Source organism: Ranitomeya variabilis, chromosome 4 (genome assembly GCF_051348905.1).
Source record: "Ranitomeya variabilis isolate aRanVar5 chromosome 4, aRanVar5.hap1, whole genome shotgun sequence".
In the NCBI taxonomy this organism is placed as follows: Eukaryota; Metazoa; Chordata; class Amphibia; order Anura; family Dendrobatidae; genus Ranitomeya; species Ranitomeya variabilis.
In genome coordinates, this window is record NC_135235.1 from 298351981 (window position 1) to 298377755 (window position 25775).

The window sequence follows — 25775 nt, forward strand, 5'->3', positions numbered from 1 at the left end:
GAGTTGCTTCCTTGTAGTTTTTACAAAATCATTGACTAGAGGACTAGTAAGCCTGCTGCCAGGTAGTCCACCATATTCATGAGCTCTGTATAACCCCTCCCCTACCACGGACAGCTTTCTGCCTATGCACAGTGTACACAGAAATCTGCCATTTGGTGGTGTGGGCGGGGCTATACAGAGCTCAGCATTTAGAGAACTGATACATCTGCAGTAGAGAAAACTGTGATTTTATCAAAACTACAGCAAGCAGCCCAGTAAGTGACACATGACTGGAATCAGGGTTTCTGCCCCTACATTATGCTGCTCTCAGATTGGGTAGGAAAAATCTGATGACAAATTCCCTTTAACCTGCAGATATGGGACTAATTTGCAGATTAATATCATTCCAATGCTGTCTGGACGACGTACTGAAAGCGCAGCTATTGGGAGAATACACAAGTACACAGTGAGTGGTGGGTAAAAGCACATCCCGGCACTTTGACTGACAGCCGGCTGTGCAGCGCAGCTGTTAATCAAGGTGTTTACAGCCGACGCTCACTGTGTATTAAGCATTGACTGTAACCGCTCAGTGCATGAAAACCGGAGGCTCCTGGGAGGAATAAAACTAGTTTTCTCCCAGTAGCCACACTTTCAGTGCATCATACGGACAGTAACACTATCAACCTTCAGATTAATAGCTAGTAGACTATATTTGTGGGTTAATAGCTTTTTGGTGAAAAGATTGGTTCACTTTAAGGCTCCTATACATTAGATTAAAATCAGCTATGTAATCTGGGAGAGGACGGGAGAGACACAGACAGGGCAGCACTGGTGCCGTACCACCAAAAGGACATTTTTATTCTGTAAACTCCCTTCAGTTGTGCTTTGTAACATATATCTATACAGTTAAACAGTCTGTTATTGGCCCGGGCGTATAATCTGTAACAGGGCCACCCGCCGCCATGCCACATATATAATACTGGCATCTTCCTATGAATTGGAGCAGCTACTACTGTTACCTCTGCTGCCCCCTACAGGTGGAGCCATGTCTGTAGGGATTTCCGCACACTATCATTACCACCATCTCTCCTGTGTACAGTATGTATTTGCCCTGACCTCTTATACCCTCTTACATGACTTGCCGCCTGTGTACAGTGACTTGCGCTCCTTTGTATCCATCCTTTGTGCCATAACGGTACAGTACACAAACACTCCTGCACTGACCCCATTAAGCCTTCTAAGGAGCCGTATGTCGGAGTTTTACTCTAGAAGAAGCGTTTCTGTGATGCCAGCGGCTCAGCCTGACTGTAGATGATATAAAGCAGACGTGCTGAGCTTCACCTGATATAACCTAGAGGGTTCCCTTGTAAAACACTTGCGAGTCAACAATTCTCTTACATCGATGATGCCACTGCTAGAAAACAAAAGTTTTTTTAAAAAAAGTTCAAGTATCAAAAAGTTCTGTCAGCACTGATAGGCAAAGTTTTGGCATCTTTCGATAGGACATTAAAATATTGTTCAAGCATATAAGAATTATCCAGGAGTATACACCAAAGGAGAAGAGGCCAATAGAACAATCAGGTCTCTTGCCTCCGACCTCCGGGTACAAGTCAACAACAACAGCCCCTCATTGCGCACTGCAAAAAGTGTGACAACCTAATGGAGCGACTAGTCTGCAGGGATACATCCCAGAAATGAGGGATTCTTCAAAGCTGCTTCCGGGGGAGAAAAATGCCTCCAAAAGCTCCTCAGATAACGAGAGTTTCCTGAAGAGGTTTCCAAGGTTCCACTTGAAAAACTTGTTTTTAACAGCCTCAAAAATGTGCGCATGCGGGTAAACGGGGCTATCGTGCCCCGGTAGACTGTGAGCCCTCACGGGCAGGGTCCTCTCTCCTCCTGTACCAGGGTCCTCTCTCCTCCTGTACCAGGGTCCTCTCTCCTCCTGTACCAGGGTCCTCTCTCCTCCTGTACCAGGGTCCTCTCTCCTCCTGTACCAGGCGTGACTTGTAGTGATTAAGATTATTGTACTTGTTTTTATCATGTATACCCCTTCTCACATGTAAAGCACCATGGAATAAATGGCGCTATAACAATAAATAATAATTAGACTTTACGCCCAGATTTCTGTGTGTGGGGATAGAAGAAGACATCAGAGAGAGGAAAGGAAGGGGAGGCAGGAAGGAAGGAAGGAAGGAAGGAAGGAAGGAAGGAAGGAAGGAAGGAAGGAAGGAAGGAGGAAAGGAAGGTAGGAAGGAAGGAAGGAAGGAAGGAAGGAAGGAAGGAAGGAGGGAAAGAAGGTAGGAAGGAAGGAAGGAGGGAAAGAAGGTAGGAGGAAAGGAAGGTAGGAAGGAAGGAAGGAAGGAGGGAAAGAAGGTAGGAGGAAAGGAAGGTAGGAAGGAGGGAAAGAAGGTAGGAGGAAAGGAAGGTAGGAAGGAAGGAAGGAGGGAAAGAAAGTAGGAGGAAAGGAAGAGAGGAAGGAAGTATGAAGGAAGGAAGGTAGAAAGGAAGGGAGAAGGGAAGGAAAGGAAGGAGGGAAGGAAGGAGGGAAGGTAGGCAGGAAGGAAGAAAGAAGGGAAAGAAGGCAGGAGGAAAAGGAGGAAGGAAGGTAGAAGGGAAGGAAGGGAGGTAGGGAAGGAAGAGGGGAAGGAAGGAGGGAAGGAAGTGAGGAAGGGAAGGATGGCTGGGAGGTACAAAAGGATAGAGTGAAGGAAGGAAGGCTTGGAAGCACAGAGGAAGGAAAAGAAAGGAAGGAAGAAGGTAGGAAATTAAGGAAGGTGGGATGGAAGTGAGGAAAGAGAGCAAGGAAAGGACGCGAGGGAAGGAAGCATGGGAGGTACAGACGGAGGGAAGTGAGGCAGGGAAGGAAGGGAGATACAGAGAAAGGGAAGGAAAGAAAGAAGGGAGGAAGGAAGGAAGCCTGGGAGATACAGAGGGAGGGAGGAAAAGAAGGAAGGGAGGGAGGGAGGAAAGGAAGGGTGATCCAGAGAAAGAGAAGGATGGAGAATAGAAAGCAAGGAAAGCTGGGAGGTAGAGAGGGAGAAAGGGAAGAGAAATTGACTTGGGAAGGAGAAAGAGAGAGTAGGAAAGAAAGGAAAAAAAGAACAGATGAAAGAAAGAAAGAGAAAGGAAGAAGGAAGATTGATGGAATAAAAAAAGGAAGAGAAAGTAACAATAGATGAAGGAAGGACAATAAAAATAGAAAAGTAAAGAGAGGGGGAAACAAAGGAAAAAATAGAAAAAAGGAAAGAAAGAAAGAAAGAAAGAAAGAAAGAAAGAAAGAAAGAGAGAAAGAAAGAAAGCACCTGTAACCCTTGTGACACTTAGATGCTCCCTCCTACCTTCCCACACAGGGGGCTGCACATAATATGCTATAACCCCAGTAATCAGCCCCTGCTCTCTCGTGGGTCTCACCCCACGCCACGCCGGCTGTTGCCCTTTTAAGCCGCCCAGTGGCGGTAGGCGTCCGCGTGTGACGTCCCGGCCCGGCCCCTCATATAACGCGCTCCTCCGGCAGCAGCACAGGATGACAGCAGCACACTGGCGGTGGATGTGGAGTGCGGCGCGGGACACAACAAGCGGCCTCTGTGCAGCCCCGGGAATGAGCAGGATTCTAGGACCGGGACACACCGGACGCGCGGGGATCACCCGGAGGGTCTGACCATGAGCTGCGCCCAGTGCACAGGTACGGAGCGGCCGGAGTGCTCGGGAAATGCTGCCGTCTCATTGACATATGTCGTTTTCTAACCCCAAAACAGGATTAAAAAAAATCAGAAATAAATAACATTACTGTACATAGATGTAGCAGAGCTGAACTGTCATTGAACAAAATTGAAGAATTTGTCTCCTTTAAAAATACAGATAAAACTAACACAATATTATATCACGTAGCTTTATTTTTTTTAAACAAAAATCTAGGCATTGTCCTGATTTTTATTTATTTATTATCATTATCATCATTACTACCAATATTAATAATCCAGTATGGCTGATGATAGCGCAGGTCTCCAGGGCTTTCGCTCCATTTCTTCCAGTGCCTCCACATGACATCTATACACAGGATATTTAATAACTAGGTGTCTATTCGGAACTCGGGTTGTTACACATAACACATGATGGAATCCTTTTGACACAAAAACTTAATAAACTTCCTTCCTAATATGTGGATCCAGAGGTGTGCAATCTGTGCCGGCGAACTACAACTCCCAGCATAGATTGCTAGCCACAATCAGATGAGTGATATACAATACATGGATATAATGTATTAATGCAATATATCCATATAGCTACAATTCCAATAATCTGGAATTACACAAACTGAATTATCCAAAATGTCACTGGTGATTCTATTTTATTTATTTTCTAAAGGGGCATTGGAATAGATTAAAAAATGACACTTTTTGATCTTCCCTCCCCCGCATGTCAAAATTATCCAGGGGTTTCCTAATAATCCAGCATCAAGACTATTTTTATGGATTATAAGGAAATCCTCATTTTGTGGATTACCAGGAAATTGCAGAATATTTTTTTTGGGGGGGTTAAAGTCTCCGCGGTGCAGAGTCTCGGCATATGTGTAGCGTACGTATAGCATGCAGGTAGGAGAACGTGATCCATTACCCCCCAACCTATACCTGCTCCACTTATCTGTGGAGCCATTGTGTAACTACCAGGCAATATTATCTGGACAGGAGATCTCGGCTTTAATGAATTCCAAATATTAAGCAGATTTATGGCTGGAAGTGTCACTTTAAGGAGGTGTGTCGCTGGCTGAAGGTGCACCTGCCACACAGGTATGACAGGAACGGTTGCGAAGCAACTGTCAGGGGTGAAGAAAGGTGAGGTTGGGCTTTTTTTTTTTTTATTATTTTACGGGCTACAGTCTTGTTTATTTCAGGACATATTCAGCATTGCAAACATACAACATGGACTCTGATCCTTCTCAGTATACACACTGATATTATCTACCCATTCCCCTTATGTTAGGAGTCTCCTCTAATTGCTTTAACCCCTTTGTACCCACCAGGAACACCATCTGGCAATGTCTTCCTTGACAGGTCCAACCATTGCTACGATTGAAATCTTCCATTTTTGGGTTGGTTTTGAAGGTCCCATTAGCACGGAGACTTTTTTTTTATTTCTTCCCCTTTCTGACAGCTTACACAATTGTTAGTAGAGCGTTGATCGCATGATGTGACTAGAACATAGGTGAGCCATAATGGTGACTCAGTGATCATTATCATGCTGGTGGCGGAGATTGTAAATGTGTGTTGTAATTCTCGGATTATATTGGCTTCTATTGAGCTATGTTGTCGTCGCAAATTTCTCCATTGAGTAAATAGCGTTGCAACGTGCTGAGGTCCTTTATAGTATCTCATGTCCTATCGATAAGGTTTGAAAACACTACCGTCGTGGAGTGGTGACGAAGTGAGGGTACGGCGTGACTCCAGACCAGGACCGATACATATCTGCGTAGGATATCGCTTACTAGATTGTTGAAATTAAACCTTCAAGGAAATTGTAATTATTTATGCCAAAGAGAAAAATTGGGTGGAATCTTTGGTGTAAGAATGGGCAACGAGATGCTTACTAGATGTTGGTGACCCTATTTCTCCATGTTTGCCAGCCTTGGATGACATTGTCTCATCAGGTTTCTTCTATTTGTCCATCGACTAATGGAACTATATAGTGTCTCATCCGGTTTCTTCCATTTGTCCATCGACTAATGGTCTTCAACTATATAGTGTCTCATCAGGTTTCTTCCATTTGTCCTATCAACTAATGGTCTTCAACTATATAGTGTGTGTGTGTTGCATCAGTAAAGTTCACTTGTGAATGTTGAGACATCTGATACGTTAGATTAAAGTTAGGACAATAGCGGAAACTTCTGCGAATACTTCCGAAAGTGTGGTAGTAAAGTAATCCACTTAACCAGGTCAGGAGGAACTTTAGAAGATTTCAGTCCCACTCTCTTCATTACCTACAGATTAATACTAGAGTTTGATCAACTTTTGGAAAACTTTGTATCTTTTACCCTATTTCGCGCTTTCAACTACCCTAACGGGAAGTTTCACTTAGATTTGTTCTGTACCCAAAACTGTTCTCCAAATTGGGATATGACTTACAGGAACAAACCTTCAAGACCTGAAAAATGTAAGGCTGGTGACTACTCATATTACCATTCCTTTAGTTCTGATTTGATTTTGGTTGTATATGACATTTAGTTTAGGATATAATTTTGCACATGTCATATAATTTTTAGTTTCTCTGGTAGCCTGTAACCTTAAAAGATCAATTTTCAGCAGTGCAAATCTGTCAATGCACCTGAGAAATGTTCAGCGAGCACATATTTGAGTTATTTCTGTCAAAGTTAAGAGGATGGCTCCTGGACTTGACTGATGGCTCCAGACTTGTACAATAGTCCTATTATTATCTCAGTAGTATCCCTCAGTCCTTCACATCCAGATCCCTATTCATGTCTCAGAAGCTTACGATCAAATTTCCTCCTATTGCCATCACACAACAGAGGTTTTTATACATAAGCTATCACTTTGACTACTCAAGGAAACCCATTTAAACTTGAGAACAACATACAATATCTTTGCAGATAGCAGTACCCTGGATTCATTCCAAGGGCAGCACAAAATACTACACTGGCACATTGAAATAATCAGTCGTTGGCATAACTGTTGGATCTTCTGTAGAGATGAATGGATGAAGATGATTCCTGCTTTTAATCTGGCAAAGGCCAAGAAAATGTTGATGTCCAAAGATACAAGAAGAGAATCAATATTGTGTATGGAAGCATATTAAAATTTATAAAATATGGCATGTGTTACTGAGTCAACTCTCTAGTTTTATCAGAGGTCTCATAGTAAACAAAAAAGGGACTGCTGAGGGTACCTACATATCCCTTTTTACCCAAGAGAACAGTAATGGGGTCCTACATAGCCCCTACAACATAAAATGACGACAATACAGAGTAATCGGTTCTCTACCATACAAGAGAACTGTTATGGGGTCCCACACAACCACTGCCACATACAAGAATTGCAATGGAGTCCCACAAACCGCTTACCACTAAAAATAGTAAATGTTTTACAGGTGGCATTAGTAAATCAAGTAAACGTACTATATACACTTTAAAGATTTTTTTTTTTGCAGTTTTATGCCTTGATGATCAGCTGATAAAGCCAACATTAGCTGTTACTCCAGGGTTTTAGACTTTCGAATTTCATCTTTGCCCCTCTCTATTCCTACCTTTCTTCCTCGTGGCTCACCTGCATATTACTATGGTATGCCTGCTACATTAACTGCGTGCAAATAGGTCACATAACTTTGACAGCAAAAAACAAGTTTGCAAGAGGATGCATGCATCATCGGAGTCTATTGTGTCATTGTTTTCTACCTTCACGTCCATTAGATTCAAATAGTCTAAATAACCCCTTGCTCATTCACTTAGTACAGTATTTCCTCCCTATTAGTCATAAAAATACTACAGCAAGTCCTGGGTGTGTTGAGCAGGGTGATCTAGGCAAGCTAAAAATATGCTTTTAAGAGCTGCTCCACAGTGTATATGAAGACTTGGCAGACCTCGATGTCTCCATTAATATGTATATAAGAATACGGCCAATAAGTGTCTTCTAATCCCCCTGTGGTAATTGATAGACCATTGGCTGAGAGTGGATGACAACACCTTGAATTTGCTCAGTTGTGGGTGCATTATGCATCTGGGGAAGAGATGTGCTGATTTGCCTCTCTTTAATGCACTTATGTAATTGTTTTGAATAAAATTTGGTGCCATGCTAAAGTGAGAATTGCATGTGAGGTGGGTGAAATTCTAAAGCCAAGTACATTGCGTTCTAAAAGAAAATGTCATGTTTTGACTTTTCAGCCTCTTGAGACTGCCAAGTGCCCCTGTCTGCAGAATAACAAAAAAAGATGTGTTTCCCGATCTCCCAATGTCACTGTTTCTGTTGAAATTTTTTTTTTTTTTTTTGCTCTCCTTCCTGCAAGCGGCTCCGAGTATCAGTCTTTTATCTCGGAACAGCTAAAGTTCAATGTAATTCCCACTTGAATTTATCATGCACTGGGCAAACGCTCAAGAAATCATATAAGACACTGCACAAAATAAAGTGGCAGCATTGTCAGTAACAACCAATAAAGAGCGTTGCTTTCATTGTGCAACCTGCTTGATAGAAACGAGAGATGTAATGTGACTGGTCCTCGGGGGTTTTCCCAATACTGACCAGTCAGAATCCTCTCTACTTCCGTTTTAAGGATCATTATTTTATATACAGATCCTAACTGCTTAACTTTATTTATTTATTCTTTTCTTTATTTATTTTCTTCTGTCTTTCTTTTCTTTCTCCCTCTTTTCACCTTTTCTCTCTCTTTCCGTCTCGTCAAGGCAATTTGAATTTTGGCATCTTCCCAGCTTTGCCAACTAGTGACTTGGTGACATTCTCTCTATATGTATCTTGTCTGGGGTCAAAGTATTGATTTAGATACTTGAATTACATTTTCTATATTTTTCCTTTTAATTCAGGAAATCTTTAGTTGGTGACCTGCTACCTTCCTTTCCAGTTCCCACATGTATTGTTATGCAAATGATACCCTATGGGAGTGGTAGCATTTTATTTACAGACGACACTGCTGAATTTCACATAACTGAAAAAAAGACTAAAAAAAAAAATGTGTTTTGTCCACTACAGACAATTGACAAAACAGAACATTGTGCAGAAAACAGTGTATCCAGTTCTTTTGCAGGGTCTGGTATGTGTTTACAATGGGGGTCATTCTTTATAAAATCCCCAGTTGCATTTTATGGGCAGGTAGGAAGGCTCGTGCCCTCTAGGGTAATTATTTCTTTGTTCTGTGATTTGCTTTGACTTCCACGAGGGACTTTGGTAACAATCCAAAAAACGTCTCTGGTTCATATGTAGGCATTTGGGTGTACTAACCTGGTTACAAGACTATTTTTGAGAATAAATGATGTAATCAGTCAGTATTCAGCAATCCAATCCATAGGCTACTTCAATTGTTGGGAACCACAATGGGTCCTTAACACACCCCTCACTAATGCCATATTACCCAAATGTTCAAATGTGTCCCTTTTTTGAACTATGTAAATGGAAACTGTATTCATAAAACATCTCCCATCAGTTTACTTGCAAGAGAACCAAACTAATATAGACAAGCATATACACTATTCTTATTTACTGTATATTTTATTATTGGCTTTTACCAAATGTACAGTAAATGATTCACATTCATTTCATATAAAAATAATTTTGAAAAGTCCATAAATTTGTAACTGTGCTGGGTATTTTATTTGGTTTTCAAGACTTCTCATGTAAGTGTGTATATTACAGAATTGTGGTTTCTCCTTTAAGAACAGCCTGTAGTGAGAGGGAGATTAGGAAGGGCAGTGCATTAAGATGATAATGATATATGTGTCACAGAAACATGCCTCTCCTCCTTAAATTGACTACTGTCTTTCATTAATAATATGCCAGCAACCTAGCAGAAGGTGATACCTTTTAATTAGGGATCCCTCCCTTTATCATGGATGAATGACAAAAGGAAGCTTAGAAACATCTTTAAAAAAAAAAAATGCAACCTAAACATTTTGGCTTATGTGACTTTTAGCATTTTGCAGATTTATTTAAACCACTGATTTTTAGGTCCTACAATTTTAGTTTTTCCACCTCTTCCAGGAGGTTCGGTGATGGAGACATGGCTTAGGAACTGCTACAAACATTGATGTAAATGATTTTTGACCTCATAGCAATTATCAAAATGGGACTCTGAGTGTGCTAGAGTTTTCATACTGCAGATTGAAGCTTTCAGCAGAATCCTCAGACATTATGGGAGAACGAACTGTTCAACTAGGAGCATACAGCAACCATTATCAACATGGGGAAGAACAGACACAAAACACTGAGGTCATACTAAACATCTAAAGAAGAACTACAACGACATCAGTAAACTGTATCCGTTAACACAGCACCATCTTCCGTCCTCTTTTACAATGGCAATTTTAGCATAAGTCTGCAGCTGTTGTATGCCGCAACTGTCACCTGGCACAGTGGTCATACATATTAGATACACCTCTTATTTGGCCTCCAGTAGTTCTTCCTGATTCGTCTAACAAACCTACTAAAATGCACACTCTCACGCTAAGTGAAACCCAATTTACCAAGCCCTTCTTTTCCCTCCAAACTATAGAGTTGGCAAGCCCCCATACATGACAAAATGACAGGTTTGACCCCCCCAACTGTTTCCATGACCTTTGGGACAACTTTCCATTCCTTTGACTGCTACCGATCAAGGCTCAGACCACGTAAAAGCCCCATTGGTCTGCCTCTATGACATATACAAAAATGGATGTAAAAAAAAAAAATATTGAATGACTAAATACTATACTGCTAAAACGGTGTCATAAATGTGTGGATATTTCTATAGAAGTATGTTATATAATATTTGCATAAATTATTATATTTATATCTATATATTTAGCTTGAGTATTTTTTTTCATTTGCATCTCCCTAATTTGTGAAAGTAGCAACGCTAGAATTCAATCCTGGATACAACTTCCAAAAGTATCCTGCTTCCATGGCACCAGACGTCTTCCTTTGGTAACTTTATCAGTTCAGAAACATCACAACGTTTCAGCCATGCAGGACCTGCTTTATCAATCTTTTTTTTTTTTTTTTTTTATGGCTTGATAAAGGCCCTGCACTGAAGAAATGTTTTGATTTTTCTATACTAATAAAGTTACCAAAGGAGAACATCTGGGGCCCTGGTTCCTTTGTAGAGGATTGCACCAAGTGTACATGGACAATAGTGATGCACGGGACCAGTGCCGATGTTAGGGGCAGGCAGACTAGGCATCTGCCTAGGGCCACCACTACCTCAGTAGCCCTCAGCCAGTGTAATGCTGCTAACATGATACTGTATGGGGACAGATTGATCTACTAGTGATCATTCTGTCCCTGTCACTGTTCTTCAGCCGGTGTAAAGAGGTCGGGAAACAAGCGTCGAACAACTTCAATATTGTCGATCACACTCGTTTAACGGCCTGAACTCAGCGCACGTAAATACAGCAGAAATGTTTCTGTGTGATGTGCAATACGTGAGAATTTGGGGCCCCATTTTAAACTTTTGCCCAGGTCCCCACTTTGTCTAAACTCTTCCAGTCATGGCTCAGCTTTTGGCATCAAATCGCATATCGATTGGTGCATTTACATTATTTAACCTGTGTTTTTCCGCGGGATTTCCTATGACTGGAGAGATCTCAGTAGTTACCTTCCTTTAATTCTGCGTTTACACATTGAATCTAGTAAACAGGACCACCTTACTGCACTAACGCATTTCAGGGCCTTTATTTTGCTTCCCACGAATCTTTCGAAGTTGACTTGTCAACAGTATATAATTACTTTGTATCCTCTCCCCCCACCACCGCCCCGCTCTTTTCTTTCCTGTCCATGCAGTGTTCCCCACATTCATAATACTGGCCATTCACAATTCTCCGCAGAAACTCAAGGCAGGTCACCTCGCTTGACACAAAGACTCCATTTGTCTGTCATGGCCAAGGCTGGAGATGTTTTTTTTCCTCCCTCCCCCTACGCTTGGAAGCCAGCAAAATTTTTAAAAGAGTAACAAAAATAATCTTTTTTTAGAGCAAGTATAAATATTTTAAGTGTTCATTAAACCGTTGGAATTCCACGGGGAATTTGGAGCCGACCCGGAGTGACACAACTGCTGACAGATGAGCTCAAATGTGATCTGTGCACTGAATACATTGTCTAAGGATGAGCGGGGCCTTAAAGCAGGGGTGCAGGTGTGGGGTCTGGGATACAGCCGCGGCCCAGACCAGGGCAAAATAGTGATTGGTGCAAAAAATCTTTCTGTGTTGTGAATGGTTTATTATATGGGAGCTGATTATTAAATATGTGTGCATATATTATATGTGAGAGTGAGAGTGTGTATGTGTGTGTGATATAATACACAATTTTTTTTTATTTATTTTTTTTGCTTTGAAGTCTATATTGCCTTTTTTGTTTATTGGAGCTTTAAACATAGTAGAACATAGTTCCACAGTGCCACCTAGTGGAGAAATTATGATGGGGATGAAAGTAAAAAATGGCTTGTATGGAGAATAAAGTCCATGTAAAGGAATGCAGACTTGTCCACTTTTTATTGGGGGCACAATGATAGCACAATCTCAGTATATAAAGATGCATATGGAGCTTCCTCACTACATAAATGAACATTTAGTGAATACAAAGGCAAGATAACTACTACTATTACTACTCATACCGAGTCACCCTAGCATTGCCTACAATAGTGGCCTCCATCCTGATGTGACCTCTACCAGTGATCTCCAACTTGATCTGACCTCTAGCAGTGGTCTCCAATTGACGTGAAGACAGAATTTCTAGCAGTGGTCTCTCCCTTGATGTCACGAGACATGACTTCTAGCAGTGGTTTACAACCTGATGTGACAAAATATGACCTCTAGCACCGGTCTCCAACCTGATATGACTTATTTCAGAGCTCTCCACCTTGATATGACAAGATATGACCTCTAGCACTGGTCTCCAACTTGACATGACCTCTAGCACTGGTCTCCAATCTGATGTGACAAGATATTACTTCTAGCAGTGGTCTGCAGATTTATATGACCTCTTTCAGAGCTCTCCAACCTGATGTGACGATATGACCTCTTGCAGTGGTCTCCAACCTGATGTGACAAGATATGACCTCTTGTACTGGTTTCCGACCTGATATGACCTCTAGCAGTGTTCTTCAAGGTGATGTGAAGACATATGACTATCAGTGGTCTCTCATCTGATGTCATGAGACAAGACTTCTAGCAGTGGTTTACAACCTGATGTGACCTCTAAGAGTAGTCTCCAAATTAATGTAGTCAGATAGAACCTCTACTAGTGGTCTCCAACTTTTGGCTTTCTACTCTTCAGCTGTTGTAAACCTTATATTACTCCTATCATCATCTGGATCTGTAGTCTTCAACGTGTGGCTCTCCATATGTTGCTAACTACTTAACCCAGAATTGCTTCACAGGCATATGCTGGGAGTTGTAGTTTTGCCACCAGTTGGAGAAGGCTGCTCTAGATTCTGTAGACTGACCTAAGTTCCATACTCCTTAGGCTCTCCTGATCTGTTCACCCTCCCTTCTGCATTTTCAGGAGCCACATATCTAAAGGCTCTTAATGCTCGCTAATGGACATTCTCTTAGACATCCCCTGAGACCTGTCAGTTTCTAGGCATTAGGCTTCCACTTACAAATACTTCTTATCTGATTCCTGTCTTGGCACATCTTTGAAAGTGCAGCATTAGTTGATGTCTGACACATTTGTTTTTCTAGCCCGGTTTCATTATAATGTGTGGGGGGGTGGACTGCGGCAGACATGTCCGTCTATGAGGCTTTTCTGTGTATGTGAGTACATTGCTGGGAATGTAAGTGACCACTTTGTCATCATTATAAATTCTTGATGTCTGGATGAGCATGGAGGAAGGCGTAAATGGAAAATGCTACCTCTTTATGGCACTTTATTATAAAGCACCAGATATAATAAACAACACAATGTATATAATAATAGCTCAGGGTTGACTTTAAGAAACATCTCTCCAGTCAGTCTTCTGAGGATATGGTAGGATGCAGGGATGTGTAGTAGCATGGTTTCCTATATCCAAATGATATAATATGGGCCACTTGGGATCTTTGGGCATCCAGCACCTTGGACCCCTCTTCTACCCAGAAGTATTGTGTCCCTTCCTCTATAATCTTTCAAGGGATGAATATGGATCTTCTGGTTCTTCTTGAATGTAGAGCATCTACTTTGGATTTTTACTGTCCTAGCTAGGTTCAGAATTGGTGACTTTGGCTAGGAATTCAGTTTTATGCTGATTTCCAATCTTGTAGAGTTCTACATGGACATTAATGTAGTTACGGAGTTGTGGTGGCACTAGGTGGGGATGGACATGGAAGTAGCGGCGAGTGTGTAGTATACACTCACCTCTGTGCAGGACTGTGCCACAGAACCTTTCATTTCGGTTCTTCGAGCGGGATAGGGTAAGTGAAGAGCTGGTCTGCGAGGGTGAGGTGGTCCGCTGTTACTTGGCAGACAGCACACCACTGCACCCTTGCAGACCAGCTCTTCACTTACGTGGACTTTAAGGCCTAGATACACAAAAACTAAATTAAAAAATGATAATTCGGCCAACAGCTCTGCACGACGCTACTCTTTTCTCTCTCCCGGTGAACAAAATGATTGTCCGTTGGAAATCAGATGCGCTGCATTCTTCTCTTGATGGACATGCTATGTCAAGAGTCAGGAGGCTCCCATAGACTGTCAGCCAATCCGACCGATATCAATGGGTTCGGCTGATGTTGGTCTAATGTGTATGGGGGGCCTTGTGGGTCCAGTTAATAATTACATAAGAATCAAAACTCCTCCGCTTTTTATATTGGTTGGCATAGTTAAAAAAAAAAATAGATGTTAAGTTACAAAATTGCTTTGTAAGCAAACCCTTAGGCTTCTTTCACACTAGCGTCGGGCTCGGCTCCCCCGAGGTTCCCGACGCTAGCGTTGTCTCCGCCGCACAACGGGGGCAGCGGATGCATTTTTCCAGCGCATCCGCTGCCCTATTGTGAGGTGCGGGGAAGCGCGGGGAGGTGGGGGCGGAGTTCCGGCCGCGCATGCGCGGTCGGAAAAAGCAGACCGTCGTGAGCAAAAAACGTTATATGTAGCGTTTTTTTCTCCCGACGGTCCGCCACTGCACGACGCATCCGTCGCACGACGGGTGCGACATGTGGCAATCCGTCACAATGCGTCGCTTAATGTTAATCAATGGCGAAAAAACGCATCCTGCAAACACTTTTGCAGGATGCGTTTTTTCGGCAAAACGATGCATTGTGACGGAATGCAGTTAACGCTAGTGTGAAAGTAGCCTTATTGTACAACCAGAAATTTTACCTTTGATTCTGTAACTTGGTACTTGTAAAAAATATATTTTTTTTTTTCTGAAATGATGCCATAGTTTTCCATGGCTTGGACTTTTTTTTGTTTTTGTAACTGAGCTCCATTCTCTTATATAGTGATGGGCTGCAACACCAGTGCTGTTTCTGGAGGGGAAAAAAACATTTGAACTAATAATTAGTAGTGATGAGCGAATATACTCGTTACTTGAGATTTCTCGAGCACGCTCGGGGGTCCTCCTAGTATTTTTTTTAGTGCTCGGAGATTGTTTTTCTTGCCGCAGCTGAATGATTTACATATGTTAGCCAGCATAAGTACATGTGGGGGTTGCCTGGTTGCTAGGGAATCCCCACATGTACTTATGCTGGCTAACAGATGTAAATCATTCAGCTGCGGCAAGAAAAAGTAAATCTCTGAGCACTAAAAAATACTCAGAGGACCCCCGAGCATGCTCGGGAAATCTCGAGTAACGAGTATATTCGCTCATCACTAATTATCAATTCACAAACTTTAGTTTGGCCCTATGTAACCTAAAGACTTTCCCAAGGGAATTTAAACTGGACTGTAATATGAAGTGTTAATGCTCCCAAATTCCACATTCCCCAATTGTAACACCTAAGAGTAAGTCAGTCCTATTTTCTCCATTCCGTGACTCACGCAGATATGGACTCTGGTCAGTCTGGTTGACTAGGGAGGGGCAGACACATGCACGGTTTTCTCCTGTAAATTATAAGATTATTACAGGTTGCCAAATATTTTCATCAGCAAAAATGTTTTAGGCCGGAACCTTGATTGACTTAATGAGGTTAAAGTTAAGTTACCTACAGGTCCTTCTCAAAAAATTAGCATATAGTGTTAAATTTCATTATTTACCATAATGTAATGATTACAATTAAACTTTCATATATTATAGATTCATTATCCACCAACTGAAATTTGTCAGGTCTTTTATTGTTTTAATACTGATGATTTTGGCATACAACTCCTGATAACCCAAAAAACCTGTCTCAATAAATTAGCATATCAAGAAAAGGTTCTCTAAACGACCTATTACCCTAATCTTCTGAATCAACTAATTAACTCTAAACACATGCAAAAGATACCTGAGGCTTTTAAAAACTCCCTGCCTGGTTCATTACTCAAAACCCCCATCATGGGTAAAGGCCCCGTCTCACTAAGCGATTTACCAACGATCACGACCAGCGATACGACCTGGCCGTGATCGTTGGTAAGTCGCTGTGTGGTCGCTGGGGAGCTGTCACACAGACCGCTCTCCCCAGCGACCAACGATCAGGGGAACGACTTCGGCATCGTTGAAACTGTCTTCAACGATGCCGAAGTCCCCCTGCAGCACCCGGGTAACCAGGGTAAACATCGGGTTACTAAGCGCAGGGCCGCGCTTAGTAACCCGATGTTTACCCTGGTTACCAAAAAAAACAAACACTACATACTCGCCTTTCGGTGTCCAGGTCCCTTGCCGTCTGCTTCCTGCTCTCTGACTGAGCCGCCGTACAGCGAGAGCAGAGCGCAGCGGTGACGTCACTGCTGTGCTCTCACTTCTCACTGTACGGCCGGGACTCAGTGAGAGCAGGAAGCAGACGGCAAGGGACCTGACGGACATCAGAAGGCGAGTATGTACTGTTTGTTTTTTTTTACATTTACGCTGGTAACCAGGGTAAACATCGGGTTACTAAGCGCGGCCCTGCGCTTAGTAACCCGATGTTTACCCTGGTTACCAGTGAAGACATCGCTGGATCGGTGTCACACACACCGATTCAGCGATGTCAGCGGGGCCTCAACGACCAAAAAAAGGTCCAGGCCATTCCGACACGACCAGCGATCTCGCAGCAGGGGCCTGATCGCTGGTACGTGTCACACATAGCGAGATCGCTATGGAGGTCGCTGTTGCGTCACAAAACTTGTGACTCAGCAGCGATCTCGCTAGCGATCTCGCTATGTGAGACGGGGCCTTAAGACTAGCGACCTGACAGATGTCAAGAAGGCCATCATTGACACCCTCAAGCAAGAGGGTAAGACCCAGAAAGAAATTTCTCAACAAATAGGCTGTTCCCAGAGTGCTGTATCAAGGCACCTCAATGGTAAGTCTGTTGGAAGGAAACAATGTGGCAGAAAACGCTGTACAACGAGAAGAGGTGACCGGAACCTGAGGAAGCAGTGGACTGAGTCTGGTGTGGAAACATCCAGAGCCACCGTGCACAGGCGTGTGCAGGAAATGGGCTACAGGTGCCGCATTCCCCAGGTAAAGCCACTTTTGAACCATAAACAGCGGCAGAAGCGCCTGACCTGGGCTACAGAGAAGCAGCACTGGACTGTTGCTAAGTGGTCCCAAGTACTTTTTTCTGATGAAAGCAAATTTTGCATGTCATTCGGAAATCAAGGTGCCAGAGTCTGGAGGAAGACTGGGGAGAAGGAAATGCCAAAATGCCTGAAGTCCAGTGTCAAGTACCCACAGTCAGTGATGGTGTGGGGTGCCATGTCAGCTGCTGGTGTTGGTCCACTGTGTTTCATCAAGGGCAGGGTCAATGCAGCTAGCTATCAGGAGATTTTGGAGCACTTCATGCTTCCCTCGGCTGAAATGCTTTATGGAGATGAAGATTTCATTTTTCAGCACGACCTGGCACCTGCTCACAGTGCCAAAACCACTGGTAAATGGTTTACTGACCATGGTATTACTGTGCTCAATTGGCCTGCCAACTCTCCTGACCTGAACCCTATAGAGAATCTGTGGGATATTGTAAAGAGAAAGTTGAGAGACGCAAGACCCAACACTCTGGATGAGCTTAAGGCCGCTATTGAAGCATCCTGGGCCTCCATAACATCTCAGCAGTGTCACAGGCTGATTGCCTCCATGCCACGCCGCATTGAAGCAGTCATTTCTGCCAAAGGATTCCCCACCAAGTATTGAGTGCATAACTGAACATTATTATTTGATGGTTTTTTTGTTTGGTATTAAAAAACACTTTTATTTGATTGGTCGGGTGAAATATGCTAATTTATTGAGACAGGTTTTTTGGGTTATCAGGAGTTGTAGGCCAAAATCATCAGTATTAAAACAATAAAAGACCTGACAAATTTCAGTTGGTGGATAATGAATCTATAGTATATGAAAGTTTAATTGTAATCATTACATTATGGTAAATAATGAAATTTAACACTATATGCTAATTTTTTGAGAAGGACCTGTATAAACTACAAAAGAAAATATTATCCTACATCTGCCTGTCCTAAAAGCACTTGGAGGCTCCTTTTTCAAGAACAGTAAAGGTCAGACCACAGCGATCATTAACGAGGTTGTCCATCTTTGGCCGTTCCATGTCCAACAGGGCTGATTGAGCAGCTTTCCTTGGGTCTGTAATGGCTCGTCTGCCTTTTTATACACCGAGATATTGTCTAGTTTTTCAGATCCTAATATGTACCGATGAAATCTAGTTCTGCGTGTTATCTTAGGCATCGTCTTAGCCGTGCGGAGGATGATTAGAACATTTTCTGCTCTGTGCTGGTCATAACAACAAACCTTGATCTTAGAGTCCATACATGGAAGAAAACGCAGAGGAAGTCTGATGCCAGCAGTCAAAACAAGAGACTCCATGATAAATGCTCAGAACCAATTATGCTTTCCGTCAGCGGCTCCTTAGAAGCGAGTGTGCACATCAGTCATATATTTTTAATGGCAAAAAATAAGAATCTGGCCTAATGCATTGGGACAAAGAGTGCAAACTAAGCAAATTAAGATTTGAGACGTCTTATAAAATGTCCAAATAAAGTATTGAAGAGACGTTAAAGCTTCATTAGCCAAATAGCCTGCCCTAAAAAAGTATCATTCAAAGATCCATGCATAAGGCAGGCTATTGGTAGTGCAGCGGTAAATTTTCATGCTTGGGGCAGGCTATAGGTGGTGCAGCAGTAAAGGTCCATGCTTGGGGCAGGCTATAGGTGGTGCAGCAGTAAAGGTCCATGCTTAGGGCAAGCTATAGGTAGTGCATCAGTAAAGGTCCATGCTTAGGGCAGGCTATAGGTGGTGCAGCAGTAAAGGTCCATGCTTAGGGCAAGCTATAGGTAGTGCATCAGTAAAGGTCCATGCTTAGGGCAGGCTATAGGTGGTGCAGCGGTAAAGGTCCATGCTTAGGGCAGGCTATAGGTGGTGCAGCGGTAAAGGTCCATGCTTGGGGCAGGCTATAGGTTGGTGCAGCGGTAAAGGTCCATGCTTAGGGCAGGCTATAGGTGGTGCAGCGGTAAAGGTCCATGCTTAGGGCAAGCTATAGGTGGTGCAGCATTAGCAGATGCACTTGGAGACTGGTGTCTTAGGGCGCCCATGGACCCCAGTACTATAAGTGTCACACAATGGTTGCAGATTTTGCATTACATCCTGAAAACCATTTTTGATTCAGTTTCATTGCAGAAATCGTCTTTTAAGATAAATATTTATTTAATTTTTTTATGGACCGTTTGAAACAAACATTTATAAGCAATGCCCGTAAACTCCATGCCTAATGAATTCATTCATCATCAGTCGTGCAGTCTCAAGAACAACATTGGTCTGTAGAGTTATCGTCCGTGACAAGGTTGCTTTCAGAAACGCGTAGTAGGCAGGATGTATTAAAAAAAAAAATATATATATATATAAGACTTCACCAAAACTGTAGGTGGATTCAATCGTAATACAGTTCTGCTTTTCATTCATGGGACTGGGCATAAACAAATCTACAGCACCCATGTGTTTGTCTAGTTGTGGCACGTCTGACGCACTTTAGATGGAAGTTAATGTCCATCTGTTGGACTTAGAGTAACCGTCATTTTAATTTTTATGGCATAAATGAATAGTACACATGAAAACAAGCAACTTTGTAATATATCTTATTAAGAATCTGTTTTGTTTTTTTTTGTTTTTTTTTCCTCCTCTTGGACTGATAATTTATTCTCAATTTCTGGTTATAATTAATATTCAGTGAAGACAGATTTTTACATCACTGAGATAGAAGATGACAGTTGCTGCTCATAAGATTCTCTATAGATAGAAGGGGGAAGAGCTCTTCTTCTAGCGCCTCCCTTCACCTCCTCCTTCCCGCTACAAAGAAGGTGGCAGTTGTTACTAATAAGATTGTAGCTCAGTAATTTAAAAAATCTGTCTTCACTGAAGACAGATTTTTGCTCAATTTTCAATATATATATATATATATATATATATATATATATACATACATACATACATACATACATACATACATACATACATACATACATACATACATACATACATACATACATACATACATACATACATACATACATACATATACATGTATTACAGCGGTAACTGAGATCTGAGCCATAGCTCGGCATGACCGATTTGGATCCTTAGGCATTATCCTCGTCATGAGAAGAGTCCTTGGACATGGACCTGCCATCAGTTTGCATGTGATTTATGTGTTAAGCTCTTCTTAATAGTGATGAATGGCAGGCTTATGTGACTTCTAAATCTGCATAAAATTGCATAAGTATGTTGGCGAAGTGTGATATCACACCTGCCCTACAACTTCCATGTGTTCAGACCATTATATTATTATGGTATAATCATTATTGTTTTTCTTTTCTCACAGTTGAAGGCATGACAGCTGCTCGTAGGCCCCACGTTTGGAGCTCTTTGTGAATAGTTGAAGTCTACAAGGAACGAGACACAATGACAACAGCTGGGCTCGCGACTCAAGACGTTTCATTGAAAACCAGCTTTATGCACAGCGCACAGGGATTAATGTGCGGCAAATCATGTTGGGCAAATCATAGCGAGTATGAAAAGTAAGTCATAGGACATGCTGACATTAATACTTTGAGTTTCAAATGAGAACTAATGTTCAAGTCAATCTACATGGAACATTGCATTGGGGGTTTGGGGATTTTTACAATTTGGTTCTTTATAGGATCTGTTCATGATAGCATCATGGCTACCATTCATAACGGTGCTATGTCGGCTATCCTGGGTTCCTTTATTGTATAGTCGGATCCATAAGGTTTCCGGTATAGCAGACAGTTGTAGTAGCTTACGTTTGTATATCAGATCATTGAAAATATCTCTTATGGAAGTCCTGTGGTTGACTTGTGTATTTCCACAAAATAAAAAAAGCTGATTTGAATATTATTGTCATAGTGGTAGTACTAAAATGGCATAAATGAAACAGTAAAATTTAGGAATTAATGTTAAATATGATGATTGGATAAATTATATTCTTTCTCCCACAGCACATTCTACGGGATGGATTCTATGCCCTACGTTATAAGATCCCATGCTCAACCACAAACTTCCTCTATTGGTAAGTAATGTCTTGGAAATCCAGTACCGTAAGTCTGACACAAAATATAGGTCCCGTGTGCAGGATATCCACAGATAAAAAGTAGAGTTGCTTTGACAAAAAGCTTGAATCTTAATTGGTGGTTGGAGGAAAATTCCACTTTTGTCCTCGTATTTTTAGTTATGATGTTTGGAAAGTCTTAAATTCCTGAAAATTTGGAGGCAAAATCTGACCCCAAGAAATATTTTACTTCAAAGTTTCTTTACCTAATCTAATTCACATATGATTTTGCAGTTCTGTATACCCAAGTTTAAAAAAACAATCAATGAAAATTGTTACCAGTAGATGTGGAGGAGAGGGAGTAAAATTTCAATTTTCTTTTTCAGGTCAACATTCTAGGCCATCTACCATGAATGGACATTGCTGCTCAGAAAACTGCATGAAGAAATCTAACTTTCTTCATCTTGCCATGCCTATCATAGAACATTCTACAAACTGTGAAGATGACCAAGTTGTTCCTTCCTTTAAGAGACTGTCAATGAATGGTGGAGCAGAGAGGACCCCTCCTTTAACGCCTGTTAAAAGTGGACCACCACAATTTTATGCCATTCCTCCTTGCGATCGGAGCTCAAGGCCTTTACCGCCTCTCCCAATTTCAGAAGATAATTCTGTGGATGAGGCAGATAGTGAGGTTGAATTTCTCACCAGTTCCGAGACTGACTTACTTATACAAGACGGAAGACCTTTGGCATTTAAGTATGGTGTTCCAAGCAGACGTAGCTTCCGGGGATGTGGACAAATTAATTATGCCTACTTTGATTCTGCAGCTACAGCCAAAAAAACGGACGAAATCCCAACGTGTCAACAGAATGGATGTGTACAAAACATAAAACCTCAGAAACCTGAACAATGTCACAGGAGGCTAAGGAGGTCTCATTCTGGGCCAGCTGGATCATATAATAAACCTACTATTAGAATACATGGAAATAGGACTTCTCCCAATTCAGATGAAGACAAACCTGAAATTCCACCAAGGATTCCAATACCCCCTAGACCATTAAAAACGGATAACAGAAGGTGGTCAGCAGAAGTTTCCTCAAATACATACAGTGATGAGGACCGACCACCTAAAGTACCGCCAAGGGAACCGTTGTCCAGGAGCAACTCTCGAACACCAAGTCCGAAGAGTTTGCCTTCATACCTCAATGGAGTAATGCCTCCAACTCAGAGTTTTGCACCAGACCCAAAATACGTTAGCAATAAAACTATTCAAAGACAAAACAGTGAAGGATCTGCTAATAAAACCCCTTGTATATTGCCCATTATGGAAAATGGAAAAAAGGCTAGTTCAACGCATTATTATCTTTTACCAGATAGGCCTTCTTACCTTTACCGATATGAAAAGTATTTAACGGAATCTAAAGACTCTTGCTCTGAATCATGGTCTAGTGACAGTAGCTTATCTTCTGCAGCTTCTACAAAGCCAGATGCCAAGGCTAAAATGGACAATAACCACCATACCAAGCGTAAACACAATCCGGATGTAGTTTCTCTGTAACGTATGGAATGAGTAGGTCATTGGCATACTACAGGATGTTACTTTAAGCCTATATGGCTGGTTCGGAGGTGAAGGAAGGACGAACTGAACTATAACTAAGACTGTCTTCTCAGTTCTAAGTGATCCTTTCTGGTTTCCATGAAGCAAAAGCTGAACAGATATGGAGTCTGTGAATGGTCTCATTAAAATAATGTGAGGTATAATTTCGTAGCTGTGTGAGTCAATGTGATGGGTGGACAAGGAGACCAAGTCACTACTCAACAGTCTCATACTGTAGACCACAGTCAGGATAGTTTGGGTAGTTAGGTATGAAAAGATGAACCTGTGACTTTTTACTGCTGATATTTTTATGAAAATGGAATAGTTTTGAGAAGAAGAATAATGCAGTATTTGTGTATCCTACGTTTTTTAACCCTTCGTCAAACGTTTGCTTCTTGACTTGTTTGAAGACCTGGACTAAAAAGTAGGCTGAAAGCTCAAGCTGCTAGCTGTGTGTTCCATTTGTTTAGGACACCATCTTTTTTTGTTTGTTTTTTTTTATAGATTTCTACATAGTCAAAAAAGCACAAACAAATAGAATTTCTAAGATGTTCTGAATGGGGAATTTTCCATGGACTTGTCAACCAAGCTAAAGATAGTGGAGGCAGGCATTTCTTGGAGTCTGACCAATCTGAGATGTGGTTGTCCAACAAGCCAACCTCAACCTTATCGACTTGTCTCTACGATGTCCCTAATTCTGATGGGCTGGATGGTTAAGACAAGTGGCTGACAAGAATGACTGCCTCTACTATGTAGAAGATGAGCTCTTGTTCACGTACTTTTGTTTCGTGTTTGTCAGACTCTGCTTTACCTTCCTCTTGTGGTCCAAAGAGTGAAATGTAAAATGAAGAAAACCCAGTATTCTTTCTAGTCCTCGTAAAGTGTTTGTTGTAGATTGCCAGTAAGTTCTTGCTGTTGATTCCTTTCCTCTTCTTCTTCTTTTTTTTTTTTTTTTTTTTTTTTCTAATATATTAATAGATCTGAAGCACGAGCTGGTCTTGTGTTAATGCTATCTATTCAGTATTTTTTTATTTCTTTGTGCGTTCAATAATTCTCTAGCAAACATCATAGTAGGTGACGCATGGCACGATCGCTCTACAGGAAGTTATGCACAAACTTTCCGGGAGCGAGTGACATGGCACCAAACTTTTTTTTTTTTTTTTGCGCCAAGGTCAATAGAGGAGTCAGTGTGTGGTTGCATGTACAGTCTGTGGGTATACATATATATGGATTTATTTTTATTTTTTTTCCCCCAATTTGAAGGACTCTGTTTTAGATCACCAAAGAACTAAAATTCTATTAGTTGATAATTATTACATCATAGAGAAAAGAGAAGAAATTTATCACCGAAGAATCCAATGGCACTCCCATTAACAACAGTTTACCTTAGTTGGGTCCAAATGGAGGCAAATCGGCAAACTCTTGGGGCCAATGGACAGATCCCCAAATAATAGACTAGTTTAGTGTTTGGTCCAAAATTGTAGAGTATTGGACTATAATTTCAACAGTGTAAGTTGGGCTACAAACAGTGACAATTGAAATGTGCTCATTACGGTTGTCACTTTTCTTTTCCTCCATGAAGCATTTAGGGGGTATGTATAAGTGCTTCCCGCCTGTGCATCAAGTTTTTTTTTCCAAATGGCATTAGATTCCAAATTTGAGGCAGTGAAACATTTTTATAAATTTTTTTTTTTTTTTTAAAGATTATTTTCTAAAGCTAAAGAAAAGAGTATTTCTATTTAGCAGAGAATTTCATATACCGGTATACCTATAGCGGTTAACCAATGATAATCTATCATGGGTGTCATTACTCACTCATCATGGTAACGCTAAATTTCTTTTTAATTTGCAGATCACAAGATATAAAAAAAACTAGTAATCGTACCCAAACCATGGAGACTAGAGGGGCCCAAAAGGCCCCTTTGGCCCATATGAAAAGACAGTTACAATTCAAGACCACATTGAGGCCCACAAGATTCAAGTTACGCCACCGATGTTGGGAGTATCTCTTTAATTGAGCGAGGCCCATATTGTGGTGACCACTAGAAGGCACATTCTATGGGGACCATTAAAAAATTGGTACCTCCAGGGAACTTTAATGTAGGTCGAACCCCCAGCATTGGCTGACAGAGCATACCAGGAGTATTAATGTAGAATTCACAGTGGACAATCTTCCCTCAGGCTAACAGAAGATGTATGTTTGTGCCTTTTTGTAAGTAAAAAGAAAAAAAAAATCTTCTCCTCTAAATTTTTATAAACTTCTTTTCCATAATTTTTTTTTTTTTTTTAGAAGAAAAAAAAAAAACTTAGCAGTTAACAATGTCACAATTACAGGGATAGGCAATGCTCTGTGTTGGGAATAGCACAACCCCTGCTTAAGTGTAGGAGGGGTCGCGTCCTTACTCTGTGAGCGATAATAGCGGAGACGAGGTGCTGCTGGGAAAAAAACACAGATACAACACTGTTGGAAAGATTTATAGAAGCTGGTGCAAGTCTGAACAGTGAGGTTAACCTAGGCTACCAATCAGATGACAGCTCCACTGTCTATGGTAGGAAAATGAATGCTGTCACCTGATTGGTTGCTGAGGGTAACACCCCCGCTTAGCTGTGTACTACTGTTTATCTCTCTCCTGTATCTGTCTCTGTATAATCCAGTGATACACATGCTGTTTACAGTTTGAAACTTATGTATAATTAACTATTTAAGTTCCTTTTTTTTTTTTAATACAGACTAAATGAAGGTATAAATATTAGCATAAAATGCACTGATATTCCGGCATATGTACAGTATTTGACAAAGAATGATTCTGTTCATTTTGTTATTTTTGGATAATACTGTGTGTTATCATGTCTTTTTGAAAATTAATAAAGCTATAATATACTTATTTATGA

At 41.4% G+C, this 25775-nt stretch overlaps 1 protein-coding gene across 1 annotated transcript; it reads left to right on the plus strand.

Annotated features, from left to right (window-relative positions):
* Positions 1-3497: 3497 nt before the first annotated feature.
* On the plus strand, positions 3498-25775 carry ERRFI1 (ERBB receptor feedback inhibitor 1). The gene is made up of 4 exons (XM_077250292.1): positions 3498-3661; positions 20600-20795; positions 21237-21307; positions 21673-25775. The coding sequence occupies exons 2-4, from the start codon at positions 20680-20682 to the stop codon at positions 22842-22844; spliced, it is 1359 nt and encodes a 452-aa protein (XP_077106407.1). The 5' UTR covers positions 3498-3661; positions 20600-20679; the 3' UTR covers positions 22845-25775.

Coding starts and splice junctions, on each gene's coding strand:
- ERRFI1 (XM_077250292.1), top strand. CDS start 20,680: ATGACAACAGCTGGGCTCGCGACTCAAGACGTTTCATTGAAAACCAGC. Junction 20,796..21,236: donor AATCATAGCGAGTATGAAAA/GTAAGTCATAGG, acceptor TTTCTCCCACAG/CACATTCTACGGGATGGATT. Junction 21,308..21,672: donor ACCACAAACTTCCTCTATTG/GTAAGTAATGTC, acceptor TTTCTTTTTCAG/GTCAACATTCTAGGCCATCT.